This window comes from Squalius cephalus, assembly GCF_949319135.1.
Source record: "Squalius cephalus genome assembly, chromosome: 21".
NCBI lineage: Eukaryota > Metazoa > Chordata > Actinopteri > Cypriniformes > Leuciscidae > Squalius > Squalius cephalus.
The window spans coordinates 4,480,046-4,494,648 of NC_137142.1; the positions used below are offsets into that span (position 1 = coordinate 4,480,046).

The following is a 14,603-nucleotide window of genomic DNA, read 5'->3' on the forward strand; positions in this document are numbered from 1 at the left end:
CATTCCCTTAACACACGTTATCCTGCTGTAATGTGTTCCAAACCTGTTCTTGTAATTATTTTATTGACCAAAATATATATTTTCATGGTGATTTAAAACAAACCAAAATAATAGTAATGCCGATAATTAATAAAAGCACATTTTAAGAACCTTTAAAACGGATTATTATGTGTTAGACACTAAAAATGCTTATAATTTCAGATTAGGAAACCATTTAAAGACAATATAGAAAAGAACTAGATGAATCTCATGAAACACGTCCAGTTTCACGCCAAAATCCAAAGAAAGCACTAAGCTATTATATTTTTCTTCAAAAGATTATTTATTGTTATATTAATAGTCATGGCTGTGATGGTTAAGATAATCATAGGAATTCAAACCTTTGAGGTTTATTGTATTTCTCTCAGAAAAAAATGTATTGTATCTTTAGTGGTACGGCAGCTTGTCACTGGAGAACCTCTTTAAGGGACTTGATCTCTGTAGCTTATTTACCCCTTAAAATGTGCATTTTAGTATATATTACTACTCTAAGATACTAAAATGCACCTTTCAGGGGGTAAATGAGCTTCAAAGATCACGTCCCTTAAAGAGGTTCTGCTCCAGTGACAAGCTGCCGTACCCCTAAAGATATCATTTTACACTTTTTTTTTTTTTTTTTCTGACAGTGTAATTATTAAACATAATATATAAAAATCAGTGCTGTAACCAGGATTTAAATCTGCATAAATCACTGTCAAATTACCTGTGTGTGTATGTGTGTGTTCTTTAAAGGTTTCATTAGCATCACATTTTGAGTTACGTAAAAGGTTATTATATGGTTATTTGATAGTTAAATGGTTCAGATTTAAATCAAAAATGAAAAACAACAAATTCATAATTCATCCACTCCATGTGATATAATTCAGATGAGTGCTGTTCCTTCAGTAATGTTGCATATGTTGTACATTGGTTCATTTTGTAAAATAGTGAATTTGCCCCATTTTTGCCTCAGCCATTAACTTAACTTTGTTGTTGGATTGCACTTGTTCATGCAGTTGTTTGTGTGATTTACTGTAGACAGTTTAAGTGTGATGTAGTGTTTTGTTTGTATAATGTTTCCACATGGCGTCAGATCTCCAGAGAGTTGCTGTATTTGGATATTATTGTCTTGTTGAAATGAAATGTGACTACAAACCCTTCATTTTTGTGATGCCACAATTGTGTCTGTGATTTAAAAATGAAAGTATTTTTTAATGACTAATTCATTTGTTGAATTATGATTGTTGGAATGCCCTGCCTTGTTTTGGTAGGCTATGATTGTGAGTAATGATTCATGACTTTATCCTTTAAATGTTCCTATTTAAACATAAGTAATGTTCCAGGTGTTTGAGCTTACTGTATGGATATAGGCCTACTGCATGTATATTTGCAAAGTAATAAATACAGCCTGTAGCATCCATTAGATTTTCTCTATATTTTCAAAACACTTTTTTATTATTAAAATAACCTACATTTAAGTTTAATTAATGGACCATATTTCATATGGAAGAAGACAAAGGCTCATGAAACGAATTAATCATGTCTGACTGCGAAATTATACTTTTCATTTGGTGTGCTGTCAGTAAATCTGGGACGCGAGTAAATAAAGAAAATACTGCGCCTTTAAATTAACAAACACTGCTTAGTTTTTGAGGATAAACTTCTCCAACAAATATGCCCACTCCAGCTCTGATGGGAGAGAAACAGTGCTTTTAGAAACTCTGAATCAACAACCATTTGATTCGCAAAATGATTCGGTTTCAAAGCGTACTAACGACACCTGCTGGTCAAGAAAAGACATCAATAAAACAATAACGCGGGCTAAACTTGCAGAATAGTGCCTTTTATAAAACAATTTCACATATTTTTGCAAATATGACGTAACAATTTTGTTTCTAAATTAAAATCAAACGATCTGGCATGTTTGAAAACGAAGTGGGAGGAGTTTTAGACGGTCACACACACACACACACATCCGAATATTCACAGGTGCACAGGTATAATGCCAAACTTAAATAGAACAGAGACAAAAAAGCGCATATTCAGCGAATAGCGAATGTAAAACTAACGTGACGCTTATAACATTAAAAAAACTACAATCCCCAGAGGGCACGGAACTTCCGCCATCTTGATTAAGGCTGTCCACAGACAGCAGAGACCCGTGTGTTTGTTTTATTGCACATCCATAGAGGTGAACTAGGAGTGAAGCGTGCTGGTGTTTCACATCCTAGCCGCTGGACATGCATAAAGCCATGGCCGAACCGATAAGTGCTTTGTGCCATGAGCTTATAAAGGCTGTGAATGTGACGATGGAGGCAGAATCCAGTCAAATATACCGCCTGGAGGCCCTTCAGGTGAATTATCCTCTATCAAATATGATTAAACGGGTATTAGGAATTCCGTCTTGGAGTTGCTTGGTTTATTATAATTATTTTGTAATTAGTATAAAATGAATCGCATTTTTTATGGCATAAACATGCTCGAAAACTCATGAAACTTTGCACATGAGTCAGAATTGTCGAAAATGTATTAAACGTGTGGGTTTCAGAATTAGGTGTGGCAAAATGGCTCTATAGCGCCACCTACAAAATTTCAACGAAGCGCCCCTCCCGCTACTTTCACGTAGGTCTACGAAATTCGGTACATGTAATGTCCTACTAATACCTTCAAAAAAGTATATTGGAGCAAACCCCTAAACGCAACAGGAAGTCATCCGTTTTGAATTTCTTCTGCAGTTTTTGCCATTTCCAGGTGTCGTACTTTAACGAACTCCTAAAACATGCAGAAATACATCAAATGCATGTTGGAGTTCAATAACCAGATTGAATGGAAAGAGGTCTGGAGTTTACCAACTGTCTCAACAATAAAGTTAAAGTTATATGATATAAAGTTATTCATTTGATTTCTCAAGATTTTTCATTGGAATTTTGGGGATTTACATTGAATACCTAATATTTAAACTCACAATTTGAAGATCCGGCTATCTGGTTAAGATTCTTATTGTGTAAAAGAGTTTGGAGCAAAATTTGGTGATTAATTTAATAATTATGAATGGGAAATACTATACAGCCTACACAAAAAAAAATGAACAAATAATAAACCTTATGCAAAGAAAACTGCACACTCTTTCGTGGCCCCCCAGAATTATTTTGTTGTATGAATATATCTGAACATTCAATATGTCAAAAGAAAGAAGACCCTCTGCTTTAAAAAAAAAAAAAAGTTTTATTCTAGCTTCATGCATTTTTTTGTATCAACACTTGAATGTAGGTAAGTTTCATATTATATATATATAATATGAATATGTATGTATTTGTATGTATATATATATATATATATATATATATATATATATATATATATATATATATATATAATTTTTTTTAATTTCATTTAATTTAATTTTTTTAAAGCTACATTTTGTAATGTCGCCACCAAAAATCCAGTTTTTGTCAAAGACTACATCCAGATCGGATTCAGAACAATGATCAAAACACAGATGGAGTAGATCGAGTCCATCACCACCCCCACATTCAAAGTCCTAAAACTCATCCTGGGTCGACATTTCATTCAGTAACATTAGACAGTTTTGAATTATATGCTGATTAGTGTTGATGATCGCGTTATTTTACATATGCTATCGCTTGTTTCTGCTTCTTGTTCACCTGTTTTTTTGATCAGGAGAATCTGTACTCTTTCAGAAGATGTGGAGTCACGCCCCCTAGCATATAACAGTGAAAACACTGAAAGCCGGAAAATTCTGTAAATGGCGGGGAAATAATTAAAGGTTGTATCAGTGATTTCAGGCCCCAAAAAAATGATCACATTCATCTAATCTTTCCTAACGATCCGCTAGCTGCCCGCCCCATAAGCAGGCCGTCAAAAAAACGCGTCTCGTGGGCAGCCTAGGCTCTGAGATCTGCACACAAAAACAAATGGTTTCACCAACCACTCAAAACCAAAACAAATAGTGTTCCAACCAATCACCGACAGGGGGTGGGTGTTGTGAGGTTTTGCGCTCGTGTTCTCCGACTTCACATGCAGCCGTGCACGAGCACAAAACCTCACAACACCCTCCCCCTGTCGGTGATTGGTTGGAACACTATTTGTTTTGGTTCTGAGTGGTTGGTGAAACCATTTGTTTTTGTGTGCAGATCTCAGAGCCCCTAGGCTGCCCACGAGACGCGTTTTTTTGACGGCCTGCTTATGGGGCGGGCAGCTAGCGGATCGTTAGGAAAGATTAGATGAATGTGATCATTTTTTGGGGGGGGGCCTGAAATCACTGATACAACCTTTAAGCACATTTATTACCAACCTTTCGGCACAATAATGAGCTTTTTGTACCCCATAAGGTGTGCGTTTGCTTTGCTGTTCTTTTAATAAACCTAACGTCATATTATTTAAAACTGAACTTCTGTATTATATTGAGGCCCTGAAAGATGCAAGAAATGGAAAAGCAAAACAGATGTATATTTTTTTAATTTTATATATATATATATATATATACAGTACCAGTCAGAAGTTTGGAAACATTACTATTTTTAATGTTTTTGAAAGAAGTCTCTTATGCTCATCAAGCCTGCAGTTAAAAAACAACAACAACAAAAAAACAGTAATATTATGAAATATTATTACAATTTAAAATAATGGTTCTCTTTTTTAATATACTTTAAAATGTAATTTATTTTTGTGATGCAAAGCTGAATTTTCATCAGCAAGTACTCCAGTCTTTGGTGTCTTATGATCCTTCAGAAATCATTCTAATATGATGATTTGATACTCAGTTATTATCAATGATGGAAACAGTTGTGCTGTTTAATATATTTTTTTGGAATACTTTTTTCAGGATTCATTGATGAGTAAAACGTTAACAGCATTTATTCATAAAAACAGCATTTATTCAAAATAAAAACATTTCTAACAATATAAATCGTTACCATCACCTTTTATCAATTTAACGCATCCTTGCTGAATTAAAGTACTAATTTCTTTTAAAAAAAATAGTTATTGTTCCCAAACTTTTGAACGGTAGTGTATATTGTTACAAAAGATTTCTATTCTAAATAAATACAGTTCTTTTTAACTTTTTATTCATCAAATAATCCTGAAAAAAGTATCTCAGGTTATAAAAAAAATATTAAGCAGCACAACTGTTTCCAACATTGATCATAAATCAGCATATTAGAATGATTTCTGAAGGATCATAAGACACCAAAGACTGGAGTACTTGCTGATGAAAATTCAGCTTTGCATCACAAAAATAAATTACATTTTAAAGTATATTAAAAAAGAGAACCATTATTTTAAATTGTAATAATATTTCATAATATTTAATAATATATTTTTTTTAACTGCAGGCTTGATGAGCATAAGAGACTTCTTTCAAAAACATTAAAAATAGTAATGTTTCCTATATTTCCTATATATATATATATATATATATATACATATATACACACTTTTCTCTTGGTAATTCCTTGTACATTATCCCCTTTATATTTTTTTTCTCTTTTTTTAATCTTTTTGTTGTTTCCATGGTGCTATTATGAATGTCACAGTTGAAAACATTGTGATCATCTGTAAGTGTGTGTTAATATTCTTTTTAATGCAATAAAAACAACTTTAACAAAGTTCTCCTAGAGTTTTAATCGGATTATGTTCATATTTGGTGAGTTTAATCATAAGGCCTTTGTGATGCTAAATTGCGAAGATCTTGAGTTTTCGTCAAAAGGAACAAAATGTTTGTTTCGCCATGAAACAGGAAGTTGCTGTAACTCAGGCAAACAATGTCTATTCTGCCCCAAACTTAATATGTTTGATAAGAGTCCTGCCCTGAACACTGAATGCCCATTTTCAGTTATAGTCATAGTGTTTAACACTGTGATGCACTCCTAGCAACATTAAAAAGTGCCAGCAAGTGTTAAACAGGTTAGAAAGATGTTAAAACATGCTAGCAACACTTAGCTGAGTGTTAAAGCATGCTATTAATGCCATGAAACAGGAAGTTGTTGTAACTCACGCATACAATGTCCAATCTGCCCCAAACTTAATATGTAACATGTTAGAAACCTGCTAAGACATGCTAGCAACACTTAGCTAAGTGCTAAAGCATGATATTAATGCCATGAAACAGGAAGTTATTGTAAATCTGGCATGCAATGCCCATCTGCCCCAAACTTAACATGTTTGATAAGAGTCCTGCCTGAACACTGAATCTGATTGCCCATATTCAGTTAGTCATGGCACCACTTGCTGGCAACAGGAAGTGACATGTTTAACACTGTGATGCACTCCTAGCAACATGATAAAAATTGACAGCGAGTGATAAACATGCTAAAAACATGTTAAAACATGCTAGCAACACTTAGCTAAGTGTTATGCAGGTTATTAATGCCATGAAACAGGAAGTTGTTGTTACAGAAACATGCAATATCCAATCTGCCCCAAACTTAACATTTTTGATGAGAGTCCTGGCCTGAACGCATCTACATGCTAAAATTTAGCAAAGGTCATAGCGCCACCAGCTGGCAGCAGGAACTGTGGCAAATACAAATGACTTTGACGTAGTCCTCCTATATTTACCTACTTAAATGCATATTGCCCAACATGCTCTGTTTTCCTAAAACCACAAGTGGTGTGGCGCTGGTGCGAGGGCCCTTTCATCGCTTCTTGCAGCTTTAATTATGTATGTATTGATACGTACATCCATATTATGGACGTCACATTAAGTCAAGTCATCTTCATTTATATAGCGCTTTTAACAATGTAGATTGTTTCAAAGCAGCTTTACAGAGATAAACGTATAATTTAAGGTAACAGAGATTGTTTTGGCTTTTTACAGCGGTTCTTTAATAAAGTTATTTTCCAGCTAAAGTTAGTTTTGATTGATTCGCTTCCGTCACAACAATCATTTGTTATTAAATTAGGGGCCGCTAAGACGACACCATTCTCTCTACACAGACTTTAAACACGAACCTGTGAGAAACGCTGATGGCGTTCACATGCGCATTAAGAACTGGTTCTATAGTTATGTGCGTTTGAATATATGCAGGTTTGGAATTCCCTACAAACCAAGCCTAAACAAAGTACTGGTGTTTCCTTATAGTTTTTGATACAGAATTTTATTTTATTTTATCAGTTCGGGGTAGATATGCGAATTGAGTTTCCCGACGATGCTTTATCTGTAGAGTGGGAAAGGGATCCTCCATAGGGAGAGACTAGTTGGCACTTCAGCACTGCGTTGGATCGGGTCCAGGCGAAGGTCCTTCATCAGATCTGGATACGGCCTGGATCCGGTAGGCTGCGGGAAAACCTCGGGATAAACAAAAGACACAAATTAGCGTAGATGCCATTCTTCTTATGATCTAACGAGTACATCAGGATTTATGGGAAGTGTTCCCGGTTCCAGCTGACCTAATCTATGCAGCCTAACACTGAATTATAGGAGTCTATAATGTATCATGTGAATGCTAGGTCAAAGAGATGTGTCTTTAATCTGGCTTTGAACTGACAGAGTGTGTCTGCTTCCCGGACAATGGTAGGAAGACTGTTCCAAAGTTTTGGTGCTAAATAGGAGAAGGATCTACCGCCAGCAGTCGATTTTGATATTCTAAGTATTATCAACTGGCCGGAATTTTGAGATCGCAGTAGACGTGAAGGAGTATAATGCGTTAAGAGCTCGCTCAAGTACTGCGGAGCTAAACCATTTAGTGCTTTGTAAGTGATCAGCAATATTTTAAAATTGATGCGATGTTTAATAGGGAGCCAGTGCAGTTTTGACAGAACCGGGCTAATATGGTCATACTTTCTGGTTCTGGTAAGAACTGCTGACTGTAGTTTGTTTATTAAGCGTGCAGGAAAATTACATTTTCGTGCAGGACATTAGAAAAACATTGTTTTGGAAACTCCCTTTTTTATTTATTTCATGTTTATTCAAATGATCAAATCATAATCTTATTTTGGTTATGTTTATGTTCTTATGTGTTGCTTTATAGGCCTAATAACCTTATCGATATCAATCCGGAAGCATAAAGAAGGTTGCACTAGGCGACATTGTGTTAATGAGTATCTCTCATACATAAAATATTGTATGCAATGATAATATACTTACTCAAGGGATGCTGCCGAATGGATACAGATAGGCTACATGAATATTATTGGAATTACAAGACCAAAATGTACAAAAAAATATACAAAAATACAAAAAATTAAATAAACATATCAAACTAGACCAGTGATTCTCAACCAGGGGACCGGGGCCCAATAGGGGGCCTCAGCAAACTTACAAGGGGGTTGCAGGATGACTTAAAGTTATTTAAATAAAAAATTTATTTAAAAAAAAAAAAAGTTATATTGATATTATCCATATATTGAAATATTATAATTAAAGGGTCAGTTCACCCAAAAATGAATTTTCTGTCATCTACTCACCCTCATTGTTCCAAACCCATGGACTTTTGTTAATCTTCAGAACACAAATGAAGATTATTTTGATGAAATCTGAGAGATTTCTGTTCCTCCATTGACAGTTACGCAACTATCACTTTGACGCTTCAAAAAGTTCGTAAAGAGATCGAAAAGCTAAACCATGTGAATCGAGCAGTTCAGTCCAAATTTTCTGAAGAGACTCGATCGCTTTATATGATGAACAGATTTAATTTAGGCTAAGTGGTAGTTGCGTAGCTGCCAGTGGAGGTACAGAAATCACTCCGATTTCATTAAAATATCATCATTTGTGTTCTGAAGATGAACGAAAGTCTTGCGGGTTTGGAACGGCATGAGGGTGAGTAAATGATGACAGAATTTTCATTTTTGGGTGAAGTAGGCTAACCCTTTAATTGCATATGACTGTGCTAAGAACTTTGTTTATAAAACAAGTAATTTAAGGGAGATTTTCTGGTCTCTGTATCGAACACTCACACAGTCACCCCAAAACTGAGGTATACTGATCCATGAATTTTGTGTTGCAGCCCTACTAGATGTTAAGTTGTTAAATGTTTTAATAGGTTTCTTTGTTGTTATAGTTTATTGAAGATTTCAAACAGAAATGTCCCTTCTGCGTTGAATGTGGACTTCAGTTAGCGGAGAAATCACAGACGGCAGTGGTCAGACACTTTGGGCTGCAGATACTGGAGCATGTAGTCAAGTAAGTGTCTAAAACACCTTTGTGTGTGTGTGTGTGTGTGTGTACATCAATAGCTACTGTATGTTTCCATCCTAAGTTGAGAATTTAACTTGTGTGCAAAATTCAAATAGCGCGTAAAGCATTTGCGAATAAAGCACTGTTTCCACCCCACGTGATCAAGAGACTAAAATCGTCACCTCCTGGGAAACATTATGAGAAGCGCGCTAGCCAGACGGGATTTAAAATGTGTCGACTGGAGACCCAAGTTTGGTTTGAAGACGAAAGCATACAAAGCACAATGTTCTCTCACCATTCCTAATATCTAACACACACTTACAGCGTTCGGCGTGGTCTTGCGGCCCATTTATCCACCCATAGACCCTCCCCTCAAAGAAATCCGGACAGAAGTGATTGAGAGTGGACAAAAGAGACAGATTAGAAATATCCGGTGTAAACGAGAATGTGTCTGCCTCGTCTAATTGTGATCCAATCGACCAAAACGCGTCTTAATACCAGGTGTAAATTGGTCTGCTGGTTAGTCCAGTTATCCAGTCACAAATCCTCTGTTGGGACGAAGTCACGCGAGTTAATGCATCAAGGAGTTTATTCTGTAAATGATTTTCCTTCATAGTTTATATGCATGTCTTCTTATTTGATATAAAAAATATCCACCTCAGTTGAGCGAATTAGTTTTTTCCCAAATTGGGTGGATGGAAACATAGGTATAGTGAACATTGAACACTAAACTGAACACATTCTTCTCTGAACAGGTTTCGGTGGGATAACATGGCACCACATGCAAAGCTCTGGATGAAGAACTGCACTATGGGCCTGTTGTCAGATGTGAGCATCTTGGAAGTGTCTCTACTCAGTTATCTTATTGCATGCTTTATGAAGATTTCTTATATATTCATATGACTTAATGTTCTGTTTTAGGGTACACATCCAATTCTGCAAGAGGAATGTCATGTTAAGGATGCACTCTCACGCATAGTAGTTGAGATGATCAAGAAAGAGTGGCCGCAGCACTGGCCCGACATGCTGGATGAGATGGAGACCCTGGCTGCTATGGGGGTATCAAGAGTTTTGGCTTGATGTTGTAGGACAGGTCTGCTTCATCCTGCTCATGAAGTTATGCCTTCCTGTCAGAGTTTAGTTCCAAAAAATACAAAAGTAGGTGTGCACATCCAAAACCCAGAATAAGACTCTGGTGCAGAAAAAAGAAGGTCTAGAACTTCATTAAAAAAAAGGGTCTGTTTTTTTTCCTGCTTTCTAATATACCTAATCTCCATATGTTTTTTCATCATCTCTGGGCTCGTTCATATGTAAATAGCTTGAACTTGATTCGTGCATTAGATCGAAAGATCTGCAAAATCCCATACATTTACCCTCCCTTCAAAGAAATCAGGACAGAAATGGTTGAAAAAGATGGATTAAAACACCAGGTGTAAACGGGAATGTGTCTCCCTCGTCTACTTGTGATCCGATCAACCAAAACGCATCTTAATACCACGTGTAAACAGGGCCATAGTGTCTCAGTCTTGCGGTCCCACTGGACCGGGGCCACGATTAGGGATTTGGAAATGATGGGTTCTGTGGTAGAGTTCTGGGTGTCTGCAACATCTTGACAGCAGAGAGAGTATGCTTTGACGTAAACTTCCATAGAGTACTGCACAGAATATGAAGAAAATTAAAAGCTTTGGGATTTAGCTGGACACGACAAGCCCAAACTAGCCAAGACACCAACACGCACACAAAAAATGTTGTATTATTATTGTAATTGGCAAAATCTTGAGATATAATTTGACACACCTGGTTGGAACTAAACTCTACAGGAATCTTCAGGAGTCAGTGTGAGAACACTCTGTTGATCTAAGCATTTTGCATTCAGATTTAGTAAATAATAGGGCTGCTCACTAATAGTTGACTAACAGGCTTAGTCGACCAAGATTTTGTTAGTCGGTAAGTCGCAGAAAAAAAAACTCCACAGGAAATGGCGAAGTCACGCAGTCCGTCAGGGACCGATCGTTAACGGCAGGTCATGTGTTAATTACAGTCTGTCGGGCAGAAAATCCAAACGTTCGCATTTCATCCATCAACCTCATATATGGCTTATCATTTGAAACATGTAAGTAGTATAAACTTTACATGGCTGCTCACTCTAACGTTAACCTTGATTAAATGTGTGCTATTATTAGGCGCAGTGTTTGTGTGGAGTGTGGAAGCTAAAGTATAGCACACTTAATGCATGACGGATGTGACGATCACTTGCATTTCTTAAAATACTCCGTCTTTTTTGGTCATACAGAAAAGAGTAATACATTATTCCAAACTGGAAATAATCTACTTTTATTTGTGTAAACTCACAATAACAACTTTGTATTTTTGTAAAATATTGAAAACAAATACAATGCGCTTTCTGACGTCTCTGTTTCCCTGAACTGCAGCGCGTCACATAAATGAACCAAAACTCTGAATATAGGATGCTTGCCTCACAGACATGAGAAATATATCCATAGAAAGCTTGAAATATCAAATGATTGTCAACCAATTCAAGTGGAAAACAAATATTCTCAGATTAATCCGTATGAAACGTGCATATAGGAATGTCCACTAATGCGAAGGTGACGAGTCAGCATCGTCGACTTAATCTCTGCAGCCGAAAACACAGAAAACATTATCAATAAATTATTAAAATGTTTAGACCGTATCCTTGCTGGGTTTTTTTTCACGACACATAATTGTTACTTTTGCAGTGCGCTGTGGCAAGCTTTATGCGTGCGCTTGAGCACTGATTAGGCTATGTGATATATATATAAGGCAATTAAAGGCTCATTGTTATGACATGACTTATTAATATACACGTGCGATTAGTCGACTAATCGCTTAAATGAACGACTACTAGTCGACTGGAAATTTTTTTATTCAAGGGCAGCCCTAGTAAATAATGGCATGTAAAATAATCATTGTCTATTTGAATAAACTATCTAATTCTCTTTAGGATGCTCAGACGGAACTTGTAATGCTTGTCCTGCTGCGGTTAGCTGAGGACGTGATCACATTTCAGACATTACCCACTGAAAGACGGCTAGATATCCAGCACAACCTTACGGAGAATATGGACAGCATCTTCACCTTCCTGCGTGGCATTTTGATTCTGCAGCTTCATATGAATGAGTACAACAAATTGGTGAGTTCTTCAGACATTCATGATCATATGCAAAACATTTTTTAAATGATTTGTGTGCTGTTTCTACAGTCTGGTGCATGCAACAGAATATTGTCATGTTCATATGATTTGAATAGATTTATTCATGTTGTTTTCTAGAAATGTGCTGCTGGTCTGGATTTGAAGGTGAGTCGGATTATTTATTTTTATTTATCGGGTATAATTTTTTGGAGGGGGTTAGTGCTGTTCTTATTAGGGGCCAAAAAAGGTTAATTTAGTGTGAAACATAACTTGAATTTCTGGGATTCATTAATTACCCAGGGTAACAAATGAACAGCGTGAAACATAGATAAAGATAACCCAGGATTTTGTTAACCCATGATTTTGACTGACCAAAGCTTAAATGAAAGTGCTAGAACCCGGAGACCCCAATTAGCTTGAATGTAAATTCCAGACACAACTAACTTTATAGGCAGCATTTACACTGTCGAGTAATTGTCAAAATCTTTTTTTTTTTTTTTTTTTTGCTGATATCTGGCACAGATCGAACCTGGTTGCATGCATGCAAATAGCTTAAACACGGTAATGAGAATGGATTTGTTAGCATCTGAGTAAATTTCAAATGAAGTCTGTTGAAAGTCTGAGATCTGGTCAACTCTCCTACATCTAACAGGGTTTGTACAGAGTTTGGAAAATGCTTGATTTTATATTGGTTATTTATATCCGATATTAGAACCGTTAGGTTTGAAATGTGCTTGAATGTCATAATTGAAAACACGTATTTTTTCTTTAAGAATGTCCACTGTGAAAATATTAAAGAAGTCATGTATTTTTTATTTATTTTTTGATCCTGCTGTGCTTCTACTATGCATGGACCCAGACCAGCATTCTCTCGAGGCCCACACTGTGGCGTTCCTCGACCTGGCGTGCCTTACCTCTTTCCCCGACCGATCATTGAGTGTCTTTTTCCATACTAGCCTCAATGCGGAGACGAAGGCACGTCTGCCCGGTGTGGGACCTCGAGAGAACTTCAAGGCTTTTGTGGAGTGGGTGTTGGCCAGCTGTGAGTCCCAGTTCACCATCGGCCTTTCAAACGATGGTGAACTTGTGTCCATTTCAGAGCCTCATCCCAAGATGGCCGCCGCCATTCTAGAGTCTCGTCCGGCCATGGCTGCCGTTCCAGAGCCTTGTCCCAAGATGGCCGCCGCGTTCCCGAGGCCTCTTACAAGATGGCCACCGCCATACCAGAGCCCTCTGCCAAGATGGCTGCCGCCGTCGCACTTGAGCCCCCGTCCAAGATGGCCGCCGCCGCACCTGGATCTCCAGTCTCCGTCCTCGTCCTAAGTCCAGAAGTGACTCCAGTTTTCATCCTCACCCAGAGCCCAGAAGTGACTTCAGTCACCGCCCTCGTCCAGAGTCCCTTGGGTGTTCCAGTCTCCGTCCTTGCCCAAGGTCCAATGGGAGCTCAAGTTTCTGTCCCCGTCCAGAGTTCATCCCAGCGACACCTGGAGCTCCCCAAGATTTTTTTTTGTGGGGGCCATATACCCTTACTGCCGGCTCTGAACAGGTCTCCTGAGCTATTGGCTCCACCCTAGCCACCTAAACCAGCATCGCCCTGGAGGCTTCCTGCTCCAAATAGGCCACGTCCTCGTCAGCCTCCAGGGCTCCACCCTGTCTCCAGCATCTTCCTCCACCAAGATCTTCGTTTGGACTCTCCCTCACCTGCTCACCTCATCACTGATCTATTGTTAAATAAACTCACTATTCACAACCCATCTTTCCTCTCTTGTGTATACTTGCCGTAACAATATGTGTGAATAATTTTTTTATTTTAGTTTTTATTCCCTTCAATTTGGCGTTGATTATCTCTACTGAGGGGCCAGAGAGGAGCCTGTTATTTTCACAGATAGAAGTCCTCTATGGTAGCATTCTGCTGTAAAAATTAATTTGAGATTCTGTTGGTTACAGAGCTTGGCCTAGTAGAATTTTCTTTTCATGCATTTTGAGAAATGGACAGATGTAAAATAAGCAAAGCAAATTATAAAAATTAACAGCATTGTACAGTAATTGTTTATGATTGATATATTCTCAAATTCTCACAGTAATGTATTTGAGCTTTCCTGTAGCCCAAACAGTAGAGCGTTGGGGCTTGCAACGCCAAGGTCATGGGTTCAATTTCCAGGGAAAACAAGAACTGATAAGAATGTAAAATGTGTTCCTTGAAATGCAATGCAAGTCGCTTTGGATAAAAGCTCCTGATAAATGTAAATGTAAACGGACAAAAGCCAAGTG

General features: G+C 37.4%; 1 protein-coding gene across 1 annotated transcript in view; it reads left to right on the top strand.

Moving 5' to 3' along the window:
• The first annotated feature begins 2,184 nt into the window (after positions 1-2,184).
• Positions 2,185-14,603, top strand: part of LOC307149066 (exportin-5-like) — a 58,252-nt gene continuing 45,833 nt past the window's right edge. The window contains exons 1-6 of the mRNA XM_079855099.1: positions 2,185-2,372; positions 9,042-9,163; positions 9,913-9,985; positions 10,079-10,216; positions 12,144-12,332; positions 12,471-12,497. Of these exons, the coding sequence (XP_079711225.1) occupies positions 2,259-2,372; positions 9,042-9,163; positions 9,913-9,985; positions 10,079-10,216; positions 12,144-12,332; positions 12,471-12,497 (663 nt within the window). The 5' untranslated portion in view covers positions 2,185-2,258. The remainder of the gene's footprint in view (positions 2,373-9,041; positions 9,164-9,912; positions 9,986-10,078; positions 10,217-12,143; positions 12,333-12,470; positions 12,498-14,603) is intronic.